Genomic DNA, 27951 nt, shown 5'->3' on the forward strand with positions numbered 1-27951 from the left:
GACCGCCGTGACAGCCATTCACGGCGATCACGTGTTCTTAATTTGCGACCCGCCTCCCGGTGCCATAAACCTCTTAAAGGGTTGGGAGGCAGCGGAGCCAAAAGGTTAAAGTTCATGTGCGTGTAAAGGCAGGCGTCCCAATACTTTTGACAATATAGCATAGGAGACAACTTATTATATAGATAATAGATAACTATTATTTTAGGCAACTTGATTACATTCACTGCCAGGGAATTTTTATATTATATAATATTGAATTGTTGTAAGTACAATCATTTTTTGGTTTCATTTATTTGAAGGTTCACTTAAAGGGACAGCGCACCACTTTATTTAGATGAACTTTTTTCACGTCATATCGTGTGGGAGCACACTTACAGCGTGGTTGCAGCAAGTCCACACACTCATTTGCACTTTTTTTCACCTATAGCAGCACACTTGTTCATTTTGACATAATTGCATATTTCCGATCAATTCACTTTATACGATCACGTCATCGTACGATCGGTCGATGCTCGATCATAGCGAATGATCCTCTTTTTCTGCAATCTGATTTCCCATCCAGACCAATCAAAATACTTTCAAATTGGTTTTAATTGAAATCGATCTATGGCCCACCATGTTTCCTTTATATGCTTTTTAGATCCAATCATATTATATACAGTATTCAAAAATAATAAGTAAAGCAGAAAGTCATAAAGCGGATCTTCTCTACAGAGGCTCCAGGAGCAGCTGGAATATCTCATGATTAGACTTTGGGTATGAAGTAAGCCATGGAAGTTTCTGAGTGCAAAACTAACTAGAAAAGTGAAGCTACAGAAACTTTTCTTTCTTTCTTTTTTTTTTTTTTTTGCTGCCAAAAAAGCAATTTAGATGGGGAGGGGTGCGGTCACCCCTGCGCGTTCCTATTGGCTGTGAATTAGCGCTGGTCCTCTGTTGTCAGTGCCAGGATTGGTCGCCTGGAGCATCGCTCAGTCCCGTTATCTCGCCGGGTATATAAGCCACCCTAGATGCCACTTCTCTCTCCTGCTTTAGCTCTGCCTGCTGGGATCTTCTATAACTTCGCTCATCAAGATGTCCATCAAGTCTTCATCCTACAAGAGGATCTTCGGGGGGAACCCCAGGTCCAGCTCCAGCTCCTCCGGCAGCCGCTATGTCACCTCCAGCAACAGGTACTCCCTGGGCAGTGCCCTCCGCTCCGGCGGTGGTGGCGGCGGTGGTCTGTCCAGCAGCAGGGCAGTCTTCTCCTCCTCCTCCCCGTCCATCTACAAGTCCTCCTCGGTCAGGCTGAGGAGCAGCCTCCCCCCAGCCCGGCTCCACGACACCGTGGACTTCACCCTGGCAGATGCCATCAACCTGGAGTTTAAAGCCAACAGGACCAACGAGAAGGCTGAGATGCAGGAGCTCAACGACAGGTTCGCCAACTTCATAGACAAAGTCCGATTCCTGGAGCAGCAGAACAAGATCTTGCTGGCTGAGCTGGAGCAGCTGAAGGGCAAAGGAACATCCAGGGTGGGCGATCTGTACGAAGAGGAGATGAGGGACCTTCGCAGGCAGGTGGACCTCCTCACCAACGAGAAAGCCAGAGTGGAAGTGGACAGGGACAACATGGCCGATGATCTCCAGAGACTCAGAGAAAGGTAAGTTTCGGGGTTCTGAAATGAAAGGGGGGTAATCCACCCTAATGCAGTGTTTCATTTATGGGTGGAGGCTGATGGGCTGAATCATCTACTGGTTGCTCAGAAGGGGAAATCATCTACTGGTTCATCACAGGACTGGGGGTCCTAGATTGGGGGTTCCTCAGAGGTGGGGCCCAGAGTCTAAATCAGGGTCCCTTAGTAGGTATCCAGAACACATTTTTCTTGTGGACATTTTCTGTTGGAGTACTGAATTGAACTTTTCATGGACACTATGTTCTTTTTGGATTAGTGCATGTGTTGTTTTTGGTATATACATTTTTCATCTTAAGCGCTGCATATTATTTTACTGTTGGATCCAGAGCCCTGATGGGTGGGTTTCCCCAGAGGGGAGAATCATATACTGGTTCCTTAGAGGGGGGATTAATTAACTGGTTCCAATGGGGGGGTCCTCAGATGGTAAAATCATATACTGGTTCCGAAGAGGAGGGGTCATCCAGATCAAGGGTTCCCCTCTAACGGTTCTTCAAAGGGGACCAGATCTAGGGGTCCTCAGATGGGGGAATCATCTAATTGTTTGCTTAGAGAAGGAATCCAGAATCCAGATCAGGGATTCCTCAGAGGGGGAATCATTTACTGGTTCCTTAGAGGGGAGATCCAGGGTCAAGATCAAAGCTTCTTCAAACAGGGGAATCATCTCTTAGTTTCTCAGAGGAGGGGATCCAAAGTCCAATTTGGGGGGGTCCTCAGAGGAATCATCACTTGTTCCTCAAAGAGAAGATCCATAGACCAGATTGGGGATTCCCTTAGTTGGGGATCATCTAATGGTTCCTCAGAGGGGGATCCAAAATCCAGATCAGGAGTTCCTTAGAGGAGGGGGCATCCTCTACTGTTTCCTCAGAGGATGGATCCAGAGTCAGGATCACCTTTGTGAAGTCCCACATTGACAACAGTCGTGCCTAGGCAACTGTGTACCCAAAACTGAAATTACCCTATTTGGTTGGATTGACACTTTAGCCAGTTTATTAATGTAATAGAGAACTAGAAGTACACACCTGTGCACACTTCTAGTTTTCAGATCCTGTGCCAAACTAAAAAAAATAATCCTAACGTTATAGCCAAATTACCTTGTGCTGCTAAATTTGGTCAGAGCATCCAAGCTTCAAGGACCTCTAGAGCTTGCCATGCACAATACAATCTCATTGTACAGTATTCTTTCACTTTAAAGAAACCATGTTATAGGAGGACAGACTTAAACAATCAATTGAATGTATATGAAATAAGGCAGGCTCTTGCAGTACGTAGTGGATGGTAGATCTAAATTAAATTGTACTTCAGATTGTATAGTGTATAGTCACTTTAAGGCTTATCACACATGTTACAATCTGATTGTACAAACCTTTTAGATCTACCAATGACGATGTAGTACAAAGACCTGCCTGATTGGATACAGATGGATTAGATTAGGTTACATAGTTTTAGTAAATCTAAAGTTGATTTTATGGTTAGTTCCTAATGTGTGTGATGACCCTAAGAGGAAAGGAGTGTTGTAACCAATAGCAGCCAACAAGAGGTTCGATTCTGTACATTCCGAGAACAAAGAAACATTCTTTGTTCTGTAATGAAGCCATCTGCACATAGAGTCACATCTTACTACTGAAGGATATGGTACCATTGGATATATTTTGAGTTTTTAATTAAGTTTACAAACAATTTCTAACCCTCGATGGTTATTTACCATCCCAAAAAGTTCTGTACTGGTGCCAAATACTCTGGTGTTTATTAAATGTGTTTTTCAGCCTAGAGTTATCTACAGCAACACTCCCAAGGTCCTCCATGCCAGTTCTACTAGTTTGCAGCTTGGTTAATTTATAATTCTCCAGCTGCATATTTAGAAAAAAAAAATGATACGTTGTTTCCTGTTATGCAAAAGTTTTGGATTCTACAGTGATGTTGAAACTTGTGTATCTTCTGTAGAGAAGTGAATCCACAAAATAAATCTTTTATTTCACGCCTTTATGGTTCAAAAAAGAAGAGAAAATTCCTTGCCAAAAGCTATTAAAATATGTAGGTCAGTCTACTGGAGATCATTAGGGTTAATTTTTTTTGGCTGGGAACATAGGGACAGCTTATCCACCAGTGTTTAGATTGCTGGTCCAGCAAAAAAAGATGAAAAAGTCCAGCCATGCAAGATAATATTAGGACTGGGATTGGGAGAGAGACGGAGAGGGCAGCCAGAGGTGCTGGTTGTACCAGCGGCAAGATTTTGGCTACCGGACTGTCTGGTATCTCTCTCTGTGTCTGGATGGGTGTGGCAGTCCATTCAAACGGCGATGTGGCTTTCGCACATGCGCTAGGAGTCGGAAAACTCTTGAGGATGTGATCTATACTAATGTTATGTCAGGACTGGACAAAGGCCAGGGGTGAGGTAGTGAGTGCTACCAAATTCATTACACCCGGCACTCGTTTTTTGTCTTTTAGAGGGATGCATCACTTTTTTCCTTTTAACATGTGGTCTATTGTAAATGTATTATACATATTTACAAACATTTATTTTAAAATATTTATATTTAAAGCGCTACGTAAACTGTTGGCGCTATATAAATCCTGTATAATAGTAATAATAATAATATTTTGACAAATTTATTTATTAACATTACATACTTTATTAATGGTGCAATGTAGAAGACATAAGTCATATGTTATTCAGTTTACTGCATTAATTCTGACTTTCTGGTATTGTCACTATTAGGGAGATTTACTAAAACTGGAGCACACAGAATCTGGTGCAGCTGTGCATAGTAACCAATCAGCTTCTAACTTCAGCTTGTTCAATTAAGCTTTGACAATAAGGCTCTGTTTCCACTACTGCGAGTAGTTGTGCGACTTGACACATGTCAAGTCGCATGACAAGTCAAAACCCATGTATTTCAATGGTCCCCGTTCTAATTGGTGTGACTCAAGTCGCAGCGACTCCAAAAAAGGTTCTTGCACTACTTTGTTCCTACTTCGGTGCGACTTGTTCTCACATGGCTTTCACTGGTCGCATGACATTGCATAGCAAAGTCGCAGTGTAAATCGCGCGACTTTGGGGACTCAATACTGGAAACATAGCCTTAGCCCCCCGTCCACACCGGTGCAATTTTACAGTTACAAATCGGATAGCTAGTTGCACCACATTGGGGAACCATTTAAACTGCCGCAACTCATGTCACAGCGACTTTGAAAAAGGTACCTGCACTACTTTTTGCTGATTTAATTGGGACTTGCATAGACTTCTGTTGTATGAAGTCGCACGCCGCAATGAAATTGGCAGTGCAAATTGCACTAATGTGCGGCTTTGAAATTGCACTGAAGTAGCGCAATTTCAAAGTCGCACTGGTGTAAATGGGGGCTAAAACCTAGTTGATTCTGTGTGCACCAGTCTTAGTAAATCTCCCCCAGTGGCTTTAAACCAAAAACTATAAATGTAATGTATTGCAGATTACCAATCATTAGATGTGGTGGCTGCATTAGTTTTCATTTTTTAGGCTTCTTTTCTTCTGTTTTCACCTGGTGACCTGAAACCTAAAAACCTAAAAAAACCTAAAACCAAAGTGTAATATAAAGCAACTTATTATTAATTAGGTGTGGATCTGAATGAAGGAGCAACAGAGATATATCTTTGGATAGCAGCACTGACAGCCTGTGGGGAGGGGAGTGTTAGATGCATTAGCAGATTTAGATATACTAACAAATTGAAGAACTCCATTTAACACTTTTTAAGCAGTTACAGCAACAGTTTTTCCTTTTGGAAAAAGGTTTTAACCAAATGAATAAAAGCTGACCATTGTAAGCCCCCTAAGCCCCCCCTTGTAAATGGTTTGTCTCAATCCTCCAACTGCTTCAACTGCAGGACAGCTTGGTCTGTTGAAAAACAACACAATTGCTGGCTGAATCACCAGGTGAAAATATAAGAAAGAAAGAAAGCCTAAAAAAGAAAACAAATGCAGCTATCACATCTAAGAATTGGTAAGCTGCAATATAATAAATGTTTGCTGTTGGGTTTCAAGTGGAAGTCCATGCAAAATCTAAAATCCCTGCATCTTTAGACACCAGGGATCCAACACTAAGCTCTCTATCCCTGCAAAGTAAAGATGAGTATACATACCTTTTCGGAAGCCGATCTGACCCGCTCCGACGCGATCTCCAGCGGCGGAAGCTCTGCAGAGGACACGGACAACAATGGCTGTGAAATGAATGGGAAGTGACATCACCCATAGAGTTATTATGGGGCTTCCGTTGTCCTCCGTCTCCTTTGCAGCCTCCTACACAGAGAAGCCACGGCTGACAGCTCAGCGCGGGATCGGGTCGGAGTGGGTCAGATCGGCTTCCAAAAAAGTATGTATACTCGTTTTTTCCTTTACAGGGATTGAGAGGTTAGTGTTAGATCCCTGGTGTCTATAGATGCAGGGATTTTAGATTTTGCATGGACTTCCACATTAATACCACAATAAGAATATGTAGATATTTGAAAATCCACAGTCTGGCCACAAATTCACTTTAAGATTCAGTATAAATTTCCACCAACTACAGAGATACAGCTGATCAATTTGAAATCCAGGAAAACTACGAAACAAGCAGATAAAACAAATATATGGGACTGTTTTGTATGCTTAAAGGATTTGTAAATCAGTCAATTTTTGGATGAGGAAACAACTGCCAGATAATAAAGCCAGGCTGGTGATCTTAGTTTATGTGTATACAGGCCCGAGTGTCCATGCTGTATTACAAGAAAAAAATTAATTTATTTACTTATTGATGTATAACGTGCTGGATTAAAAGGTGGTCTTTAATCATGTGTCTGTAGATCATATCAGACTTAAAAAAAAAAAATGATAATTCAGACCTCACGGTCCACTAAACTCACAATTTTGAATCCTGCGAATCACTAACATGAATTTTACGTGCCTTATACACACAATGGTCTGGCTCTCTGCTCCCCTCCCCCTGGAACACACTGCTGCCTTATACACACAATGCTCCGGCTCTCTGACCCCCCGCACTCTGCATCACACTGCTGCCTTATACACACAATGCTCCGGCTCTCTGCTCCCCCCCCCCTCCCAGCACTCTGCATCACACTGCTGCCTTATACACACAATGCTCCGGCTCTCTGCTCCCCCCCCCCCCTCCAGCACTCTGCATCACACTGCTGCCTTATACACACAATGGTCTGGCTCTCTGCTCCCCTCTCCCTGGAACACACTGCTGCCTTATACACACAATGCTCCGGCTCTCTGACCCCCGCACTCTGCATCACACTGCTGCCTTATACACACAATGCTCCGGCTCTCTGCTCCCCCCCCCTCCAGCACTCTGCATCACACTGCTGCCTTACGCAGACTCATCATTAGATCTCACCTCCTTCTCCAGCCATGTGCTCGAGCTCCATGCTCCCTCCCACAGTCTGTGCGATCAGCGCTTCCATTTGAAGTCCCCTCCTGCTTACTGCATTATTCCTGGTGCCTCCCTCTGAGTTCACAGGAGCCGGAACTACAGAGGAGGCATTGGGCATCAATGCGTGCTGACAGTATTGACTGATTGAGATCAGATTGAGAAACAACATTGGGAGATTTGTGGCAGAACCTCTGGGGACCACCAAACTTTTCTCGTGGATCATCAGTGGTCCACAGACCACTGGTTGGCGACTGCTGATTTAGACCACGCTTGTCGTCATTGCACAGTGCAGACTCTCTCCTCTAGGGGGAGCTCTAAACTGCCTTATATTTTCATACCCCTACCGTAAAGGCTGTTCCTCTCCATAGCAATCAAGTTCACCCTTTCATTCCTCCAGCACAGTATGTGACAATGAAATCTGGACTACGGATGGTAGTTATGGTTAACAGTAACAGTGCAGAGCTCTCTTCCTCAGATGGGCTCATTATGTCTTGCTAATCCCTCTGTTTTTATGTGCTCAGCTCAGGGCTACGGGGAGAACTAACAGATGTGTTTTTTGCTGATTTCAGGCTGCAAGATGAAATGATTCAGAAGGAAGAGGCTGAAAACAACCTGCAGTCATTCAGACAGGTTTGTGGTTTAGCAAATGCAATGTACTATCCGGAAATACTGCTCAACACCCGTCTTTTCCTGTCCATGTGATCCGGCTCTTATCTTCTACTCAGAAACTGCTTGTAGGCGACAGAATGAAATTACATATAGTTACATAGTTAGGTTGAAAAAAGACACAAGTCCATCCAGTTCAACCTTAAAAACAATAAATAAAATAAAAAATATCGTACAATCCAATATACCCAATTGTATACCCTCAGTTGATCCAGAGGAAGGCAAAAAACCCCAGCAGAGCATGCTCCAATTTGCTACAGCAGGGGAAAAAACTCCTTCCTGATCCCCCCAAGAGGCAATCGGATTTTCCCTGGATCAACTTTACCTATAAATGTTAGTACCCAGTTATATTATGTACATTTAGCAAAGTATCCAGGCCTTTCTTAAAGCAATCTACTGAGCTGGCCAGAACCACCTCTGTCGGGAGTCTATTCCACATTTTCACAGCTCTTACTGTGAAGAAACCTTTCCGTATTTGGAGATGAAATCTCTTTTCCTCTAGACGTAAAGAGTGCCCCCGTGTCCTCTGGGTTGACCGTAAAGAGAATAACTCAACACCAAGATCACTATATGGACCCCTTATATATTTGAACATGTTGATCATATCCCCCCTTATTCTCCTCTTCTCAAGGGAGAATAAATTCAGTTCCTCTAATCTTTCCCCATAGCTGAGCTCCTCCATGCCTCTTATCAGTTTGGTTGCCCTTCTCAAAGGTGTTAAAAGGAGCCTGCAATGAGAGAAAGATGCTAGTTTCAGCTTTTTGAGAAGCTGATCTGGAACAAGAATGAACATACGAAAAATCAGTGTAAAGTTTGGCATTTAGAGCTGCCCTATAATTAGTTACATATTAGGGGGCATCCTAAATGAATGGCACCCACGACAGTGTCAGGTTTTTCCGTCTTTGTCCCCCCTGGAGAAATTTCCTCCCATTTCCTGCCCTAGTGACCATCCAAGAAGTGAGAGAAAATCTATAAAGAAGGAAACACATACAGCATTAACCCCTTCCTGCCCCGCCCAGATGACCCTTTACCAGGGTCTGTATGCCTGGGGGGAGGTGTTAAGGATAAGTCGATTATGTGTACATCGTGATTGGCTGTTACAGTGGTCACAAGATGGGTAACCGTCCTGCCGGCTCCTGATCATTAGTACGGACAGAGAGTTGTCTTTGACAGCTTGGTCACTGTGCTGGGAGCGTGCAGCGAGTGAGCTCATGGCACAGAATGTGCGGTGTGTGGGTCTTGAAGCACACCCACTTTGCCTCCACACATGTGCGTTACGTGGGTGGCAAGAGGTTAAAATATCTGACTAAATTTCTTACCTTTACACACTCTATCCAAAACTAAAAAATGCATTTTGGCTGGAGTTCTAGTGTAGTAATGAAGGGCCTCATGTATACAATAGGCAACAAAGACAGATTTTATTTCACATAATGATACGAGACAAAAGTACTAGTAGCATATCACAGCCCACATCTGTCACATCTCTATCACAAATAGCCGAGGCCACGCCCACATCTGTCAATAAAAAGTTAGCCCAAACAAATCTTGAAAAGGGGGTTGCACCTTTTATAGCTTAATCCACTGATCTATTTTTGCTTTAAGGGCATGTTTACACCACACAGTGCAGAAAAGGGGGCCACACCTTATATATGATAATCAACTGATCTGTTTTTGCTGTAAGAGCATGTTCACGCCACATGGCGCATGCTATTTTGTGCATAATGCTTGTGCTCTGGTATGCAGTGTGAGCCCACACTGCAGTGCATTGTAATATATATATATATATATATATATATATATATATATATATATATATATATATATATATATATATATATATATATATATATATATATATTATATTTTAGTACACACCAATGCAGTGCTTTGATGTGAACTGTAGCCATAAGGCAAATTGCCTTGGCCTTGGCCTGGGACTGAAATGGGCAAAGATGCCCAATGCTACTGGTGTGAATGAGGCCTAAATGCGTCGTGCATCTGCATTGGAATCTGATTACAGATATATGTGGAATTCATTATGTAATATATTTATTTGAAGAACTGGAGGACTTTTTGTGCTCTATTCCACCCTCTTCTCCAGGTTTTTTCCCTTTAATTGCCATGATGTAATTATTTGAAAGCTGAAAACATTCTCCTTTTCGATATTGCTCAGAGCACATGTAACAGTCACAAGTTGTTTTTCCAAGTTTGCAAAACAGTTAAACCTAAAAGACAAATTCAGAAATCTAATTTCTAAGAGTGCATGACCCTCATATGTTCAGTTTATGGCTTTGTTAGAATGAAGCACAATAGAGGGTCACTTGTGTGTCCTTCATTGGTTTACAGGACTCCTACCCAACCCCATGGCCGTTCCACCAAACAAAAGAGGTTCCCAGCACAGAGCCTTACAAAAGTAGTGAGATCCTGAGAGAGGGAGAGACGGGAGTGATGCCTCATCTGTTTCCTCTCCTGACAAGCACTGCTGCGTTCTCACGCTTCCACCGTGGAATGCAAATTCGGGAATTATACCAAGTGCAATAGCTGGGAAGAATAGATCTCTTTGTAGTGCAATTCAGTTTGTCACTAGCAGTATTGTATTGTGTACAAAGATGTAAAGAGGACGATGTAATTTAATTATTTAAAAAATGACTGGAGGGTTCCGATCCTGTGTTTTTATTACTTTTTAATTATAGATATAGTTTAAATTATAAATACGTTTTACTTTTTAAAACATATGTAAGGATCATTTTTATTTTTACTTTTAAGTGTGCTTAAATCCAATTCGCATAAGCTTTGAAGAGTAACCCTTTTTTTTCTGTTTTTAATAATTTATGGAAGGGTTAGACCTGTGGCCCTTCAGCTGTTGCAGAACTACAAGTGCCGCTGACAGTTACAAGCATGACTCCCAAAGGCAGAGGCATGATGGGATGTGTAGTTCCATACCAGCTAGAGGGCCACAGGTTGAGCACCCATGGATTAGACCATCTGTACAGTTTTTTTATTGTTTTATGTGTGCCCACTGGGGAGATTCACCCCTCTAACTGTACTGGTGACCATTGTCACCGAAACAGAAAGTGAGGGGAAATCCAAAATTTTAAAGGTGGACCCAGAACTGGGTCAACTATCTAAGAGGGGAATTGCTTTTACTTTGGGAGATTTCCACTTGCTCCCTCTTGCTTCTTGGTACACATACACATACTGTATCCAAAACTACAAAAAAGTTTTGGAGGTGTAGCACATACTCTTTAATTTGGTAATGTATTTTCAAAAGTAATCTCCAACACTTTTAAATCTGCAGCTTTCATTCAAATAGTAGCTGGCAATGTTCCATACTTAGGTACTTCTTGTTATGGACTGACAACAGTCACTGGCTTGCTGTCCTGCGTGGTCACCCTGTCACAGATGCTTCTGGTGGGGGTTGCAAGTGGCTATGCTGACACACAATGTGAAGGCATGGACCACTGTCAGTATCAGGAAGAAAGGCCAGAGCAGGGATACGAAGCTCCTGCATGTAGACAAGAAGTGGCTTCAAGGAGGCTGGAGGAGATCAGAAGCGCTGATATGTGGACATGAACCAGAACAAAAGCACAGCTCTTTGCATTATGCTCTATATAAGTTGTGCAAAGGATTTTTTCACATGTGCATAGTTTGGGAAGGTGCTAGGGGCAGGGTTTGCATATCTGCTGTCCAGTTGCAAGAAAAGCAGGTAAATGTATACCTGACCTGTATTTACAAACTCCAACTTTTTAGGTTTTGGATAAAGTAGAGAGGGGATAGTGTACCACTTTGCCTTTTTTATGTCCGTATCCCTGTTGGATATCCCACTTCCCTCTCCAATATTAGTCATGACAGGTAACCAGGAAAAAAGTCCCTAAAAGGGACAAGTAATAAAAACCTGGCAGGGGTGTTAATCCTTCCCTGTGCCATCCAGAACAAGGAAAATGTTTTAGCTGTAATACTTTTTTTTTAAGTAATGGTGACTCTAAAAAGGACATCCCCCAGCCCCCTTATATACTCACTTTGGCTGCATTCCCTCACCACTTCCTGTCTCTTCTGGGTATGGAGGATCAAGTGATCTGCACCTTGTGACAGTGCCAGGTCCTTGCAGCCAGATGCAAGCACTGATCACAGTAACATGACTGGGGAATTAATGTCACCACTTCCCCGAGTAGGTCATAGCGCTTGCTGTAAAGGGACGGCGAGCTGCCAAGGAGCAAAGGTAAGCCCCTCCCCCCCATCCATGCGTTCGGCACCTAATTTATAAGCAGGGTGCCGGATGCATGGATTCCAATTGGGAGGGAGGTGGTGGTGGTGGGGGGGGATTTGAAATGCGTGATTAGAGCTGGAGGCTCTAATAGGCTTCAAAATAGGGTGGGCTTGGGGTGCAGAGCACTATGCCCAGCCCACCCAGTTGTGTGACACTAGCAAATGAATATTTGCTATTGTCACTATATCTCCTCCCAACCAATCAGGAAGCGGGACAAGAAGGAGGAGAAGCAGGGGTAGCTAGCTGGCCGCCCGGAGGGAAGCCCGAGGAGAAGCTATGCTGGCTGCCGGGAGGAGACGCGAGGAGAGGAGATGCAGGGTAAGTATTGCAGCCGGGTGACCGACCAACCGGGGGGGAGGGGAGGTGCGGGTGACCCGACCGGGGAGGTTGGCTGGCTGTGCACTGTTTGCCGCCCCCCCCAAAAAAAAATACCACCGGCCACCACTGATCATAAATATATTTTAAATACAAGCAGCATAAATGCCTGAATTTGACCTGGTATCAGCCTCTTGCAAGCCCTGTATAGCAGGGCTGGAAGGTGAAATAAAGGAAGCACCACAAGAAGCCAATCAGTTCATGTGCTGACATGAAGCATGCTGATAGGAGGAAAGAGCGGAGTGACAGAGAGATGAGATCAACACTGTCTCCTTTCACTGTCCAGTCACAGGCTGAAAGTGAGTGCAGGAGTATCTGGGAAGTCAGTTGAATGATGTTGGCTGCCAGACTGAGGACATCTATTTATTTTTATTTATTTTAGGTACTTATATAGCGCCGTCAATTTACGCAGCGCTTTACATATACATTGTACATTCACATCAGTCCCTACCCTCAAGGAGCTTACAATCTAAGGTCCCTAACTCACATTCATACATACTAGGGACAATTTAGACAGGATCAAATTAACCTACCAGCATGTCTTTTGGAGTGTAGGAGGAAACCGGAGTACCCGGAGGAAACCCACGCAGGCACAGGGAGAACATGCAAACTCCAGGCAGGTAGTGTCATGGTTGGGATCTAGTGGCAGAAGACAAGTACTGCGAGGGAAATCTCTGACTTTAAGCTGAATATAACAGTGAAAACTGAGCTTGTTACTTTATCTTTTAATGGGCTGTTCATTTTTTTTACTTGTTTTTGGCTGGAGTTCTGCTTGATTGAAGTCCTGGTTGAATAGCACAGTATGTACAGCAGTAGTAGCCCTCCAGAAATCAGTTGGCACCCCATAAGAATGTAATTTCTGATTTGCTGCCATTACAGTTACAGCACACAGCTACTTTTTACACTGTGCCCAACACTCGGTCTGTTACTACTGATCATCGACTTTGTGAGCGTAAGGGAGGAGGCTGCTCTGCATTACATAACCTTCAGAATCTGCCGTTTGCGGATAAAGAAAATATTAAGTTGTGCAATCTGGAAAGAGATGATGTGGCAACTGGACTCGCCCTGTGCAGCTGTTCCCCCTCCGCCATCTCGCCAGGTCAAATTTCTGCAGGAATTCCCAGTAGCAATGGTGTGTATTTATTTGCAATCAGTGGCAATCCCTGGGCTAAAAATCTGCTGGTCTCCTCACCAAATAGACTTTTCCCTTTTAAAACAACATATTGCTTTTATTTCAGTAATTACTTTGTATTTCTTCTTGAATAGTAAACACTGTGTAATAAAGAACAACCTGAAGATTAACCCTTTCCTGCCTCCTACTGGTAGCCCTTTAACTGGGTCTTAAAGTGGCATTCCAACTCTTAAAACGGTCCCCTACCCCCTCATAACACCTATTGCTGACTAAGGCAGGCAATACATGATTCATGGTTGCACGAAAGAAAAATTGACTGATTAAATGTGGGTGAGGGAATCACTCCCGCTGAGCTATTGTATACAGTGATCAGCGTTGTCAGCTACAGCATTATGTGGTCAGCAAAATGTTAATATTCTAGAACAGTGGTTCCCAAACTGGGACCCTTTCCTTGCCTTTATGCGGCCCTTGGGCACTATTTCCCCCACTGACACCAGGGATGGAACACTATTCTGCCAACTGACACCAAGGATGGGACACTATTCCACCCATTGACATCAGGAATGGGACACTATACTGTCCACTGACACCAAGGATGGGACACTATTCCGCCCACTGACACCAAGCATGGGACACTATACTGCCCACTGACACCAAGGATGGGACACTATACTGCCCACTGACACCAAGGATGGGACACTATACTGCCCACTGACACCAAGGATGGGACACTATACTGCCCACTGACACCAAGTATGGGACACTATACCGCCCACTGACACCAAGTATGGGACACTATACCGCCCACTGAGACCAAGGATGGGACACTATACCGCCCACTGAGACCAAGGATGGGACACTATACCGCCCACTAAGACCAAGGATGGGACACTATACCGCCCACAGACACCAAGGATGGGACACTATTCCACCCCATGACACCAAGGATGGGATACTTTTCCGCCCACTGACACCAAGGCTGGGACACTGTTCCACCCAATGACACCAAGGATGGGACACTATTCTGCCCACTGACACCAATGGGGCATTATTATCAATCTCACAGTGGTTCACACTGAGATCTGCGAACCACTGTAGGTGTCAATGAAAAGTTAACAACACCCCTAGATCGGTTTGCAGATCACACTGTGAACTGTAAAATGGTTCAGGAATCGGATTGCATAGGTGTGAACACCCATGCGATCCGATTGCAGTGCGGACCAAAAAAAGGGTCCTGCACCATTTTGGTTCGAATGCGATGCAATTTCAGCCATATAGTTTGTATGGCTGAAATCGCAATGCAATGTGAATCACATGCGATGTCTTGCATCGCACTAGTATGAACCGGGCCTTATAGTACAGAACAATTCAAGACAAGATAGCTAGAAGGGCCCTGCCCATAGAGCTTACAATTTCATAGGGACTGAAAAAGAGAAAGTTCTGCTTTACTTTCGATAATTTTATCACTTCCTCATTATCATTTTCTGCAAACCTAGACTAGACACGATACACTTTGAAAATGGTTATTATTTTATACTTATTAAACAGACCTACATGTCTTATTTCTGACACTGAGTTCTATTGTGAGAAGAGCAGCCAGGGACACAATGGTGGATTAGCTGCTGACATGTTTTGCACCCACTGTTCTTCCTGAACACAGCACTCTTTGTGCCATGTCCTTTCATACGTAAAGTGAATATATGAGGCATTCATGGAGGTCCCAGTCACATGCACAGTGATCAGCTGTTTTTTGTTTTGCTTGGTCTTTTATGGTTACTAAATGTTTTAAATTGCTAAAGCACAAACTCAATACAGAAACTTGCAGTGCGGTCCAAGAAAGGAGTCACTACCATTGATTATATAGCGGGCCTCACTAGTAGTAGATAGTTGCATTGTTATTATACAAAATTTATGTAGTGCCCTCAATTTGCACCCCACTTTACAAAATAAAGGAAAACAATACAGGTACAATACAGTTTAATTCAATACAAGAGGGTTAGTATGACCATGTTTCTGAGAGCTTACAATCTAAAACATCAGTCTCCAAACCGCAGCCCTGGGGTTTGATATGGTCCTTTTCCTTGCCTCTATCCACCCCTTGGGGCACTATTCCATTCACAACTGACACTAATGATGGGACACAATTCCTCCCACCAACATCAGTGGTGGGGCACTATTCCTTCCACAGATACCAATGATGGGACATTATTCCTTCCACAGACACCAATGCTGGGGCACTATTCCTTCCACAGACACCAATGATGTGGTGCTTTTCCTCCCACTGATACCAACAATAGGGCACTATCCTTCCACTGATACCAACAATGGTGTACTATTACTCCCAGTAAAACCAATGATGGGGCATTGTTTCCTTCCACTGTTTACTTCCACTGTCACTGAGACGTTTTCTACTCACACTGGTCACAGTCTGGCCCCCTCTAAACTCTAAAGGACAGTAAACTGGCCCTTTGTTTAGAAAGTTTGGAGACCCCTGAACTAAAAGGAAAGGGGGAAGTAATAAATGTGTGGAAGAAAGGTTATTTGAGAAATACAATTCCAGTTGTTAATTAGACATCATGGATCTCTGAAGGCATGAATTTGCAGGGATTACCTAAAAGCAGACAGAACAGGAGATAGCCGAACAGACTAGAGTACAGAGCTCCAGAGTATGGGAGAGACTTTGGAGAAGTTCTGTACACAAGAATGGAAGGAGGTAATGAGGGGGCTGGAGAGCAGAAGTCTTGGGAGGAGAAGGTAGGATGGTGTCAGTGATATTTTTAGACGAGGTTGGTGCTTTAAATTGGGGAAGAGTTGTGGATGGCCTTGTTTGTTGTTGTTAGTATTTTGAATTTTTCTCTTTGAGGGAGTGGAAGACAATGAAAGGATTGGCATGGAGGGGCAGTAGACACTAATTGATTGGTCTGGTGGATGAGCTAAGCACCAGTATTTGTGATAGCATGAAGGGGGGGATAGCCTGTGTAGAGGTAGGCCGACAAGGAGGGAGGTGCAATAATTGAGGTGAGAACAAGGACCAAGTAAGGGAATTAGTAGCTTGCTCACTTCATTGGTTAAGAAGGGGAGTTTTTTGGAGATGTTATGGCAACATTTGGACAGTGGTTGGATGTGGAACCCAAAGGAGAGGTCAGAGTCCAGGATTACACCTAACACCTTGGTATTGGAAAAGTGACTGATAGTTGTGGTGTTGGTCTTGATGGAAAAGTCTCTCTTCTTCATTGGCTTAGAGAAGCCATGGAACATCTTCAGTATTACAGAACAAGTCTGCTTGAATATGACTTACTACTACTAGCTTATACCATGTCCTAGATAAATGAGACTCCTCGCTGACATAGGCCTTGGTTGTCAAAGTGTCTGCAACAGAAACTTTTGGTGCTACAGACATTTTGGGTTTGATTCACTAAATAAAATAAAGACTGCTTAGCAAAGTGAATGTTCCCTGAGCCAATATGAAGCTGTGTTCACTTTATTAATCCAATCATTTTCAAGAAAAATCTTTGTTTTTAATCTCCCTTGCTCATGGTGCAAAGTGCGCTTCACCTTGTTAAAGAAACCATGTCAATCCTTAAAAAAATCCTAATGGCACTCCCCAGTAATAGAAGAGGAAATATACTCACCTCTCTGGTAGTTCATGTCTCCTACCTTCCCTCCATTCAGGCGTTTCAACCTCCATAAGATGCCTCAGGATTTGATATTTCCAGGAGTCTTGGATACTTGTGTTCCCCATCATGTGCTATGACTCTGACCCCTTCATGCCTGCTGAGTTCTTTAGACTCCTTTCACACTTGTATGACTTGAAAGTCGCACGATTTTTGCAGCGATTTTGATGCGACTTGTAGCAATGCCTTTGTAATCTTGAGGTTTCTGGACCTCAAGTCGCATCAAAGTCAGACCAAAGTATTGCAGGGACTACTCTGAAGTCGCTGCAAGTTTAAGACTCACAAATCTGAACGGTACTCATTGGAAATCATGGGGTACGACTTGTCATGCGACTTTGCAGTCCCAAGTCGCACAAGTGTGAAAGGGGCCTCAGCGACGTAGAGGTCGGAAGAAAACAACACAGTGCTTGGGAAACACAGGCATCTGACACTCCCAGTGTTGAATGCTGAAGAAGCTGGCAGAAGTTGTAACACTGGAACAGATGGGAGATCAGAGACAGAAGGCCCAAGGGGGAGTGCCATTAGGAAATTGTTAGCAACAGACAGGTTCTCCTTAATAAAGCTAAGAAAGATTCACTGTGCTAAGTGTATGGTCTACTCTACTTTAGTAAATTAGGCCCAGTGTCTTACGCTCAAAAATAAAAGTGGGAATCTCACAACTTATTCACTCGCTGTAGATAAATGAGTCCTTTTCTGAGCAATATTCATTTTAAATAATAGTACCTGAAACACAATGGTTGATGTGGTGTTTGAAAACTGTATAGATGTGTAACCATGTATGTTACTACAATAAACTGATAAGAGTTCCACTTTGCTTACAGGATGTTGATAATGCATCTCTGGCACGTATCGACTTGGAACGCAAACTGGAATCCCTCCAGGAGGAGATCATCTTCCTGAAGAAGTTACATGATGAAGTAAGTTTGTGTTCCATTTATGTTGCTCTGTAATTTTTTGTTGGGGGGGGGGAATCCTAATATGGTAAAAGAGCCTATAGTATATCTCAACCAAGAACAACATTTTTTCATCATTATTATTTAAGCTCTTATATTCCCTCAAATAAATATGTATTAATGTAGTAGACACTGAAAAAATGCAATTTGGGTAGTAGAAGTCTACAATAATCTTGCCTTAGGCTGATATACTGTATGCCCAGTAGTGATTCTTCTCACCTTTCCTACACCCAATTTGTGGGACTAAGGCAATATTCAAAAGGGTGCACCGTATTCTATCATTAGGGATTAGTGATTTTAGCAAGTTAGTTATGTCAGTAGCTCTTTGGGAAATAATAGATTAGACCAGGGTTTATCAGCCAGGGTTCCTCCAGAGGTTGCTAGGGGTTCCTTGGCCAATAAGCAATTTTTGACTCCCAGATGAGTAAGCGCTGACATCAATGATCTTTGTAGCTATCTCTAAGGAAGAGATTCTTCCCAATGACCACAAATGTAAGGAGCATTCTTCACACTAACCATCACACTAATGTTCTGTGAACTGTAAAAATAATAATTACAGTGGTTCCCCCAAAGCCAGAAAGTTATTTTAAGGATTCCACCATAGGTTGAGTAAGGCTGGATAAGATCTTGGTTCAGCCCAAATAAAGCTGACTATACACTAGTACACTTGTGTTTTAAATTTTTTTGTTTATGCAACGTTCAATCGAAGGAGCAGGATGGAATTTTTTTCTCAAAAGAATGAATTTTCAGCAGTGTATGTGGTTTTGGCTGGATTCATACCAAAATCAAATGTTAAAAGCAAACACAATTTTTAAGTACTTTCGAATGACCTCTGTCAAGTCTCTGTTGACATTATTGAATGTACTGCTGAGACTTTTCATATGAACGTTAGTTAAAAAAATCTATCAGTGTATGGCTTTAGGCTTTATCAGGGTTTTTTCAGCAGGCTGTGGAGATCTGGGCTAAGGCTGCTTTCATACTGGGGCAGTAGGGGGCGTCGGCGGTAAAACAGCGCTATTTTTAGCGCTGTTTTACCGCGGTATTCGGCCGCTAGCGGTGCGGTTTTAACCCCCCCGCTGGCGGCCGAAAAAGGGTTAAAACCACTCGTATAGCGCGGCTATAGCCGCAGTATTGCCGCGGTATAGCCGCGCTGTCCCATTGATTTCAATGGGCAGGAGCGGTTTAGGAGCGGTGAATACACCACTCCTTCACCGCTCCAAAGATGCGGCTTGCAGGAGATTTTTTCTTCTCCTGCTAGCGCACCGCTTCAGTGTGAAAGCCCTCGGGGTTTCACATTGAACAAACAGCGGAGGCTGTTTTGGGGCGGTTTGCAGGCGGTATTTTTAGCGCAATAACGCCTGCAAACCGCCCCAGTGTGAAAGGGGTCTTAGGGTGGCAAAACCACTAAGCCCCGCCAGTGATTAGTCTGTCCACAGATCTGGACACAGCTTGGCCTACCATTTTAATAGCATCTTTTTTCATCTCTGTGTATCACCTGAGGCTTGTCGTTTCAGTGGGTATATGTAACGGTTTACAACCACCTTAATATATGGTGGATTGCCGCAGTCTACCAGTAGTAACAGTAGTGGTTTTTTTTTTGTTTTTTTTACTGCATGTTCTATTTCAATCAAGCATTACCAAGTGGTTCATTCTCTCGTTTCCAGGAAATCCGTGAACTTCAAGCTCAAATCCAAGAACAACACGTACAGATAGACATGGATGTGGCCAAGCCTGACCTTACCGCAGCTCTGCGTGATGTCCGTCAACAGTACGAGAACGTTGCTTCTAAGAACCTGCAAGATGCCGAAGAATATTACAAGTCTAAGGTACAGCAATGAGACTGAAGAGAGCAGCAGAACATATTTTGACTTTATTATTATCTGAGATGTGACTGAGATCTTTAGTATACTGACCAAAAATGCTAAATTTAGCAGGGTTGTTCAGGACATTTGATGAAGGGGCCAAAACTAAAAATGGCTGAGGTCTTGTGGGTTTCTAGGCTTTGGGTAACTCAGTGAGGGGTGTAGCTAACTTTACCCCAGGCTTAGCCAAGGGAAACAAACAAGATTGATGTGACCCTTTCCACTCAGCATACATGTAAAGATAGTGATGCACTCAGCATCTGCTAAAGCACATGTTTTAAATGCACTCCTTCTTTTCCCAAAATGTACACCTTTAACAGACTAAACTTTGCTGTTAATGATATGCAAATTTTGACTTTTTGTCAATAGCCAGTAGCTGAGCCCTCACCTCCATCTCTAACCACTCCCCCACCCACCCTAGCCACTGACGAACAGAAACCAGTGACTTGTGATTGTTACAGAAAGGGTGTTACTGATGTGTGAGTGTCATTGACAGTCTGGCTTCACCTCCTTTATGGGGCAAGGTGGCGGCGTTCAATTAGGGAATAACTGACTTAGTGGAGTTAGACTGGAGCAGAACTTTTGCTGACTGATTATACACTTGAGAATTGTGTACAAGCTGTATAGTTCAAATTTGGAAGCAGTTTCTATCAAAATTAGAAAAGGAAAGGGTTGCTTTATCCTCTTGCCAAAAACCATATGTAGGGTGTCAAGGAGGGTAGCTTTAATGCTTGCACGCTGCACATTTGTAACATGGTGGCTGAGGTTGCAGTGCTGGGAGCATGCAATGGGTGAACTGTACACATGCTGCATATGTGCAGTATGGGGGCATTAAGGTCCACCCTTCTTGCCGGTGGGGTTGGCACCCGATCATGTGACGACTGTGACAGCGAATCAGTGGTCACATGATTGGGAAGTCTGTCCCACACCCTCTCGCTGCCTGAAGACCCAGGGGCTGCAGGAGGTAGGAAGCAGTTAAAAGGGTTTGCTGCTGACGTAGTCACTTCTTTTTATGTCCTGATCTGATAGCTGGATACGTCTTTGGTGTCTACCACAAATTGATGTATCTGTTTGTAGACTGTCACTAAAAATGTTAAGTCATCACTTTTATGTTTTCCAGTTTGCTGATCTGTCTGAAGCTGCTAACCGCAACAATGATGCCTTGCGCCAGGCTAAGCAAGAGGCCAATGAATACCGCCGGCAGATACAGGCTCTCACCTGTGAGGTGGACGCAATGAAGGGATCTGTAAGTAAAACAAGATATTTCCTTGGATATACTTTAAAGTGTGTATGGTGCAGGGACTATGTGTGCATAAGCCTTTTTTTTCACAAAATTTAATTTTAAAGATGTATTAGTGTATATTCTCACTCATGCGTGCACGTTTGTGTATGCACGTCATAAGTACAGCAGCCCAATAATTTGGGCTACTATACCCCCGAGAAATGCTGGGAAAGAAGTCTCTGTACCTGGTTAACTTTAAATATAGAAAACTGTAGTTTAGCCACTAGAAGGAGCTCTCACTGGCTTAGTGGAATCTTTTCCTCTTTAGCAATACCTCCCTCCCTCTTTAACAATAATTGAGATAACATACCAGCCACACAGGGAGTTTCAAAATGTCATCTGGCTCATAGACTTGCATCGTGAGAGAGATGCAAAGCACAGCTATTAGGTAGCAATCCAAAGCAGGAATCCGAGTATTTAATGAGCACATATGAATGCCCCCTCCCGTACATAAAAAGATACAAACTAAACGTACAAACAAGGGGTTTAAAACATTTCCATGCATTGATGATATACATAAGGCTGACTTCTTACATAAAAAACACTTTGAAAATACTATGCATGAAATACTGTATAATAAATAGGGGTCTATTTATACATAAAATTAATGTTACAGCAATCACAAATAATCCCCCTTAGACCGGGTTCACATATCTGTGGTTTCCAGCCTGGGGTCAGGCGCATTTCAGTTCACCGGTTCAGGTACGATTCAGGTCCAAATTTTTGCCTGAATTCACACCTGAACTGGACCCAAAAATGCACAGGACTCTTTTGGAACCCACAACGCGGCCACCCTGGACATGTGTGAACCAGCTTCATTGTGAGCCGGTCACACTCACATGTCATGAAAATTGGATGTAGTGAAAACCGCATTCCAATGCGCACATACGTGAACCTGGCCTAATGCTTCTAATAGGTTTATTTTTTTATGATCGTCAGCTCCATCTAGTGTCCACAGTGCAGTATTTTCCTTATTGAGGCATTTCAGGAAAGTGCCACATTATAGCCTCTAGATGAGTATGACAGTTATAGGAAATAAACATATTAGATGTATTAGAGTGATTATTTGTGATCCCAAAGAAAAAAAACATAGAGCTGACTGGGACCCAACCGTCATTAAATGGGGCACATAAGAGGGCCAGGAGAGTGATAGGGAACACCAGGTAAAATGTATGCAGCTCCTCTCAAATTAGGTCTTGAGATCCCAATGCACATATAAAAAACAAATAAATAAAAAAAACACGCAAAAAAAAAAGGGCGCCTCTATCTAACGATTTATTAAAAAGGATAAAAGACTATAAAAATGCACTCACTAGATAAAAGTAGACCACGGTGATCCTACGGAGGTCTATATGGGTTTATGACAAGCCTTGATCCACTTTTATCTAGTGAGTGCATTTTTATTGTCTTTTATTCTTTTTTAATAAATCCCTACACCCAGATGGAGGTGCCCTCTTGTGTTTGTTTTTTATAGGATTATTCGTGATGGCTGTGCAGATGCCGTGACATTTGTACCACAATTTTCTTCTTTTTTTTTATAAATAGATACCATAGTGTTTTGTATATATTCTTGGTATTATTGTATGTTAAGAAATATAATTTTTACATTTTATTAGACAAATATAAAATATATATTTTGATCCAGCTAGTGGATCTGCAGGTTGCTCTCCACTTATTTACCAAGCTAACCTTACAGCGAACCTGTGCTTTGTCCTTGCACTTTAATAACAGCCTCCGCAACTGCTTATTTTTAACTTACCTTGGCTCCCCACCACTCCATTTGGTCACGCAAAAAAGGGTCATGCAATGAAGTCAAAAGCTTTTACGATAATTGTACAGTAAGTGCTGCTATATTTTGCTTTTTGTATAACTAAATACCATGCAAAGGCTTCCTACCATGTGCATGACTGAGAGCAGTTTGCTATAATCATGTATTAATAATATCATTTGACTTTCGTTGCTGGTTATATTGCTCTTATAGCCTGAACATTTTTCCTATCTACAAGTAAATTGTTTTGTCCTACAGAACGAGTCTTACGAGCGCCAGATGCGTGAGATGGAAGAGAACTTCGCCCTTGAATCTGCTAACTACCAGGACACTAATAACCGCCTTCAGGAAGAGCTCCAGAACATGAAGGAGGAGATGGCCCGCCACCTCCGCGAGTACCAGGATCTGCTCAACGTAAAGATGGCTCTTGATATCGAGATTGCCACTTACAGGAAACTGCTGGAGGGAGAAGAGAGCAGGTAAGAGAAGCAGCATGGGAGTTATCAAACATGCAATTTGGTATTTCTATTGCAGTGACATAAAATGACAATATTAAATCAGTCTTTCTCAACTTTAACTGATCATATGTGCAGCAACAAGGCAACTGCAGATCAACCAGAGGCTAAGATGGCAGCTTCCTTGGCTCTAATTAAAGGAGGGTTTAAATTGAAAAAGAATTGTCTAGAGGTGCGAGAATGAATGCAGCACATCCCAAGCTAGTCAAACAATCATATGGTAGGAAAAAAGGGGTTTTTAAGGAAGTAAAAAAACAAACAAACATATAACAACATCAAATTAATTTTTTATTGTACAAATTTAAAAAAGTTTAAAATCAGATACTGTATAAAATCAGAGGTGACAGTTTTATACGGTCGTCATATCTGTACAGAGGTTTCCGCTCTACATGTTTCACCAGGAATATGGCTTCTTCAGGATACTCATGTAGACCTGTACACAGTATCACTACAAAAATTTTTTACATTATTGACTCAACTTTATACATGAATAATGAGCTGTGCAATACAGAGAAATCATATAGGTGCTTCCATCTTCCACCATACCGTATCCACATTCAGGGTGAGATTTTCTATCAGATGACTTTTTTAATCATTAGTTTGTCTACAATTTCTCTGTATTCAGAAGCCTGTACAGTTCCTTATTCATGTATAAAGTTGAGTCAATAGTGCAAAAAATGTTTTTAATTTATTTATAGTGCTGCTGTGTACAGGGCTTCATGAGTTTCCTGAAGAAGCCACATTCCTGGTGAAACATGTCGAGCAGAAACCTCTGTACATATATGATGACCATATGAAACTGTCGCCTCTGTTTTTAAACAGTATCTGATTTTAACTTTATGAAATGTATGCAATAAAATAAATTTTATTTCATTATATAGTTGTAATTTGTCTTTAGCACCTTAAAAATCCCTTTTTCATACCATATGATTAAAGGAGGGTTTATTTCCACTTTAAGTGCTGCTTAGTGGAGGAGTAATGTGCGGGAAGATACTGTAAGGAAAAAGACCTATACTGCCTATGAGAAAAAGCTGCATGGAGGAGGAGCTATGCTGTGTTTTCTAAGCAGGGGAGAAGCTATGTTGTGTTTTCTAAGCAGGGGAGGGGCTATGCTATGTGCAAAAGAGTGGAGGACCAAGGCTGAGGAATGGAGGGAGAATGTTGCAGGTGCAAAGAGGAGTTATACTGTTTGGATTGTTGCTTTCAGAAGGAGTTTTGCTATGCTTAAGAAAAAATTGCACATTAGAGGAGGTTTGATATGGGTAAGAAAATGCTGCAGGAATAGGAACTATGCTGTTAAGAGAATATTAGTGGGGGGCTTGGCTTTGTAAGAGAGAATGTTGCATAGTGGGTGGGAGTAGCCTTTCTGTCTGTAACAGAAAGCTTCAAGCAGAAGGGCTATTCTATTTGCAATAGAACATTGCTCAAGGGAGGTGTTTTATTGCTTTCAAGACACTGCTGCTCAGGGAAAGGCGCTATACTGCTCTCAAGAACATGATGCAAGGGGGAGATTGCTGAATAAGAGAATTTTGCTTGTGGGAATAGCTTTGTTGTATATGATACAATTATATAGGGGAAGTAGCTATGCTGTTTTTGAAAGCATGTTGCTTGGAGGAGGGGTTTTGCTGTAGTGGGGAGGAGCTTGTCACTGCAGGCTGTAGGGGCAGTCCTGCTTGGCACACTAAAGTGGCAAAATAAAGGAAAAAGTGTCAAGCTTGAAACAGTGGAGTTCATTTGCTAAAACTGGAGAGTGCAAAATCTGGCGCAGGTGTGCATGGTAGCCAATCAGCATCTAACTTCAGCTTGTTCAATTAAGCTTTGCCAAAAATACTTAAAACCGATTGGTTTCTATGCAGAGCTACACCAGATTTTGCACAGCTTAGGCTGGCCATGCATTATACAATTTTGTTTATTCAATTTCCTTTAGATTTACCTTCAAATATGTAGTGCAAGGGCCTGCCTGATTGCACACACAGTTTCAGAAGCATATTTATCTTTATTACTGGGATAATGGCCATGGTTTATTGGATTAACATACATTACATTTCTCTTTTTGTTTTCAGAATTACCATTCCAGTCTCTACCTTCTCCACCATGAGCTTGAGAGGTAAATATTAATTTTTATTTATTCACACGTCTGTAAATCAGGGTATAAAGGAGAGGGTCAGGGTGCTTCATGGGGAGGGCTTCCTCAAGGGCACAAGCTCACAAACCAACATCAGTGTTCAGGCAGCGGTAGGTGGTTGTGTTGGTTTCTATTAGTATCTAGTATGTTTCTAAAATTATTATTTTTTTATTTTTCAGAAACCAACCTTGACTCTCACCCAGTAGAGAGCCATTCTAAAAGAACACTTCTGATCAAGACTGTGGAGACCAGAGATGGACAGGTAGGTGCTGCTAATCTAGTATTTGACGACAAAATACAACTCGCCCATCTAAGACATCCCAGATCCTTCATAATTGATCAAAAACAAGAACAGTAGCTTTTCCTACCCTCAATCTAAACTACAAGTATATTTAAAGGTTTATAACATATATAAACTTTGGGGAGGAGGCCAGTAAAATAAGGTGGCAAGCCTCACCCTTGAGTAGCGGTAACTTTAGAAACACCACCAGATCTCTCACAAAGCACCAATTAATGATACAAATTTATTTTGACAGGTCATTAACGAGAGCTCCCAGCACCACGATGATTATGAGGACTGAAGACACCCTTTTGAACCCTAGAAAACCTTGACCAGCAACATTTTCTTGTCCCTTGTGTTTCAACCTTGAAGAAAACCAGCTTTTCAAGTGCCTTATGCTGATAATTCAGGAACGGGAGATAGACCTCCTATAGAAATGAGGTTGGCGGATTGCATACTCTCCAGCTGTGGGGGAACTTAATGTCCCAGCATGCCTCTGGCTGGAAGTGCATTCTGGGACTCCTGTTTCACCACACCTTGAGAGCCGCAGGTCTGCTTGGCCTGCTAAATAGAGTAATTAGCCACTGGATTTCCAGGGAGTAGAGTCCATACTGAATGACAGTGGTCTAGTTTACAGACAATATAAGAGCAATATGTTGTGCCGCAATACTGTTTTTAAAAAAGTCCCAAGAAAGCTTTTTACTTCCAAGCAACCTTTAAGTGCTTTAATAAATCTTTAGAAATAAACAGTTTTGCTGTTTGTTTTTATTACGATAAGTCTAATGCCTTACCTGGGGCCTTTGATATGTGAGAGCGTCAGATTGATAAATGAGATAGCTTTTCACAGCAATAGTTGATACCAATAATAACAGGTCTAGCACCTCGTATGCATGTGCCTAGGATTTACTTTTTTGTCTGCAGTCTGATTAGAGAGATTTTTGCTGGCTGCTTTCCCTGTTTCTTTCTTTCCCAGGTTGTCACCGGGAAAGACACAAACAAGAGAGAAGAGCGCACAGGCTCTGGTGCAAAACCCTTTATTTTATGATAAAAACTAGATGAAAATGCACTCACAAGCAAAAATGAATCAGAGTTTATCAATCACATCTCCCCACCATGGCACTTTGCACCAAAATCCTCTCACCACCCTTGGATAGGAGCTCCAACTGACAGTGTGGATATGGCAGCAGTCCTGGACTGTGTGCAGTTGCTTTTATGCTTGATCTCATGCACATTGACAGTTCAAATGCACAGGAAAAGGTGCTTGGGGCCATGTGATGCGAGCAGCTGGCTGCTAATGGGGTGTATAAGCTGTTACTACGACAAGATATTTCAGAGGACATATCCTCTTTTATCAAGTCACTGGGAAAGAGGCTCTGACATCAATATAAACATTTTCAGACGTTTGAACTCTTGCCTACTCTACTAAAAAAAAAAATTCTCTATGTTCCCATTAGAGAGAATTCCAGCGTCTCCCTGTCCTACGAGGAATTTGGGAAAATCTCCCCAATAGGGACATAAACAGCGATAAGAACCCAACAGACTTGAACTCTTTCCAAAACAAAATAAACCACTGGGCTGGAGTTGGGCTTTAAGGTACACACAGGAATGACGTGACACCCCCCTTCTTTCTGCAAAATCAGTGTCTGGGGTGTCTGTATGGGACAAGCTTGTCCATAGACAAACAATTATTTACCAGTGCAACTGGCACCAGCCTTAGAGCCCTTTCACAGTGGCTGTCACCTTAGTGTCGTTTTAGGGACGCTTTTCAGTCGTTAGCGGGGCCGATTTTAACCCTCGCTAGCAGCCGAAGAAAGGGTTAATAGCGCCCAAAAAGCGCCGCTGACGAAGCGCTTTTCAGGCGCTTCGGCAGCACTGCCCATTAATTTCAATGGACAGGAGTGGTGGAGGAGCAGTGTATACACCGCCCCAAAGATGCTGCTTGCAGGACTTTTTCGAACGTCCTGCAAACGCCCTGCCAC

At 42.6% G+C, this 27951-nt stretch overlaps 1 protein-coding gene across 1 annotated transcript; it reads left to right on the forward strand.

Annotated features, from left to right (window-relative positions):
- Positions 1–991: 991 nt before the first annotated feature.
- Positions 992–26719, forward strand: VIM (vimentin). The gene is made up of 9 exons (XM_073629719.1): positions 992–1637; positions 7643–7703; positions 18009–18104; positions 19805–19966; positions 21123–21248; positions 23311–23531; positions 25631–25674; positions 25872–25954; positions 26229–26719. The coding sequence occupies exons 1-9, from the start codon at positions 1072–1074 to the stop codon at positions 26271–26273; spliced, it is 1404 nt and encodes a 467-aa protein (XP_073485820.1). The 5' UTR covers positions 992–1071; the 3' UTR covers positions 26274–26719.
- The last annotated feature ends 1232 nt before the right edge of the window (positions 26720–27951 follow it).

The sequence above is a fragment of the Aquarana catesbeiana genome, linkage group LG05, assembly GCF_042186555.1.
Source record: "Aquarana catesbeiana isolate 2022-GZ linkage group LG05, ASM4218655v1, whole genome shotgun sequence".
Classification (NCBI taxonomy): Eukaryota; Metazoa; Chordata; class Amphibia; order Anura; family Ranidae; genus Aquarana; species Aquarana catesbeiana.

Bases quoted from the DNA above. Each gene is read 5' to 3' on its own strand.
- VIM (XM_073629719.1), top strand. From the start codon at position 1,072: ATGTCCATCAAGTCTTCATCCTACAAGAGGATCTTCGGGGGGAACCCC. The intron at 1,638-7,642 runs GTAAGTTTCGGG...TGCTGATTTCAG, and splicing joins CTCCAGAGACTCAGAGAAAG to GCTGCAAGATGAAATGATTC. The intron at 25,955-26,228 runs GTAGGTGCTGCT...TTATTTTGACAG, and splicing joins TGGAGACCAGAGATGGACAG to GTCATTAACGAGAGCTCCCA.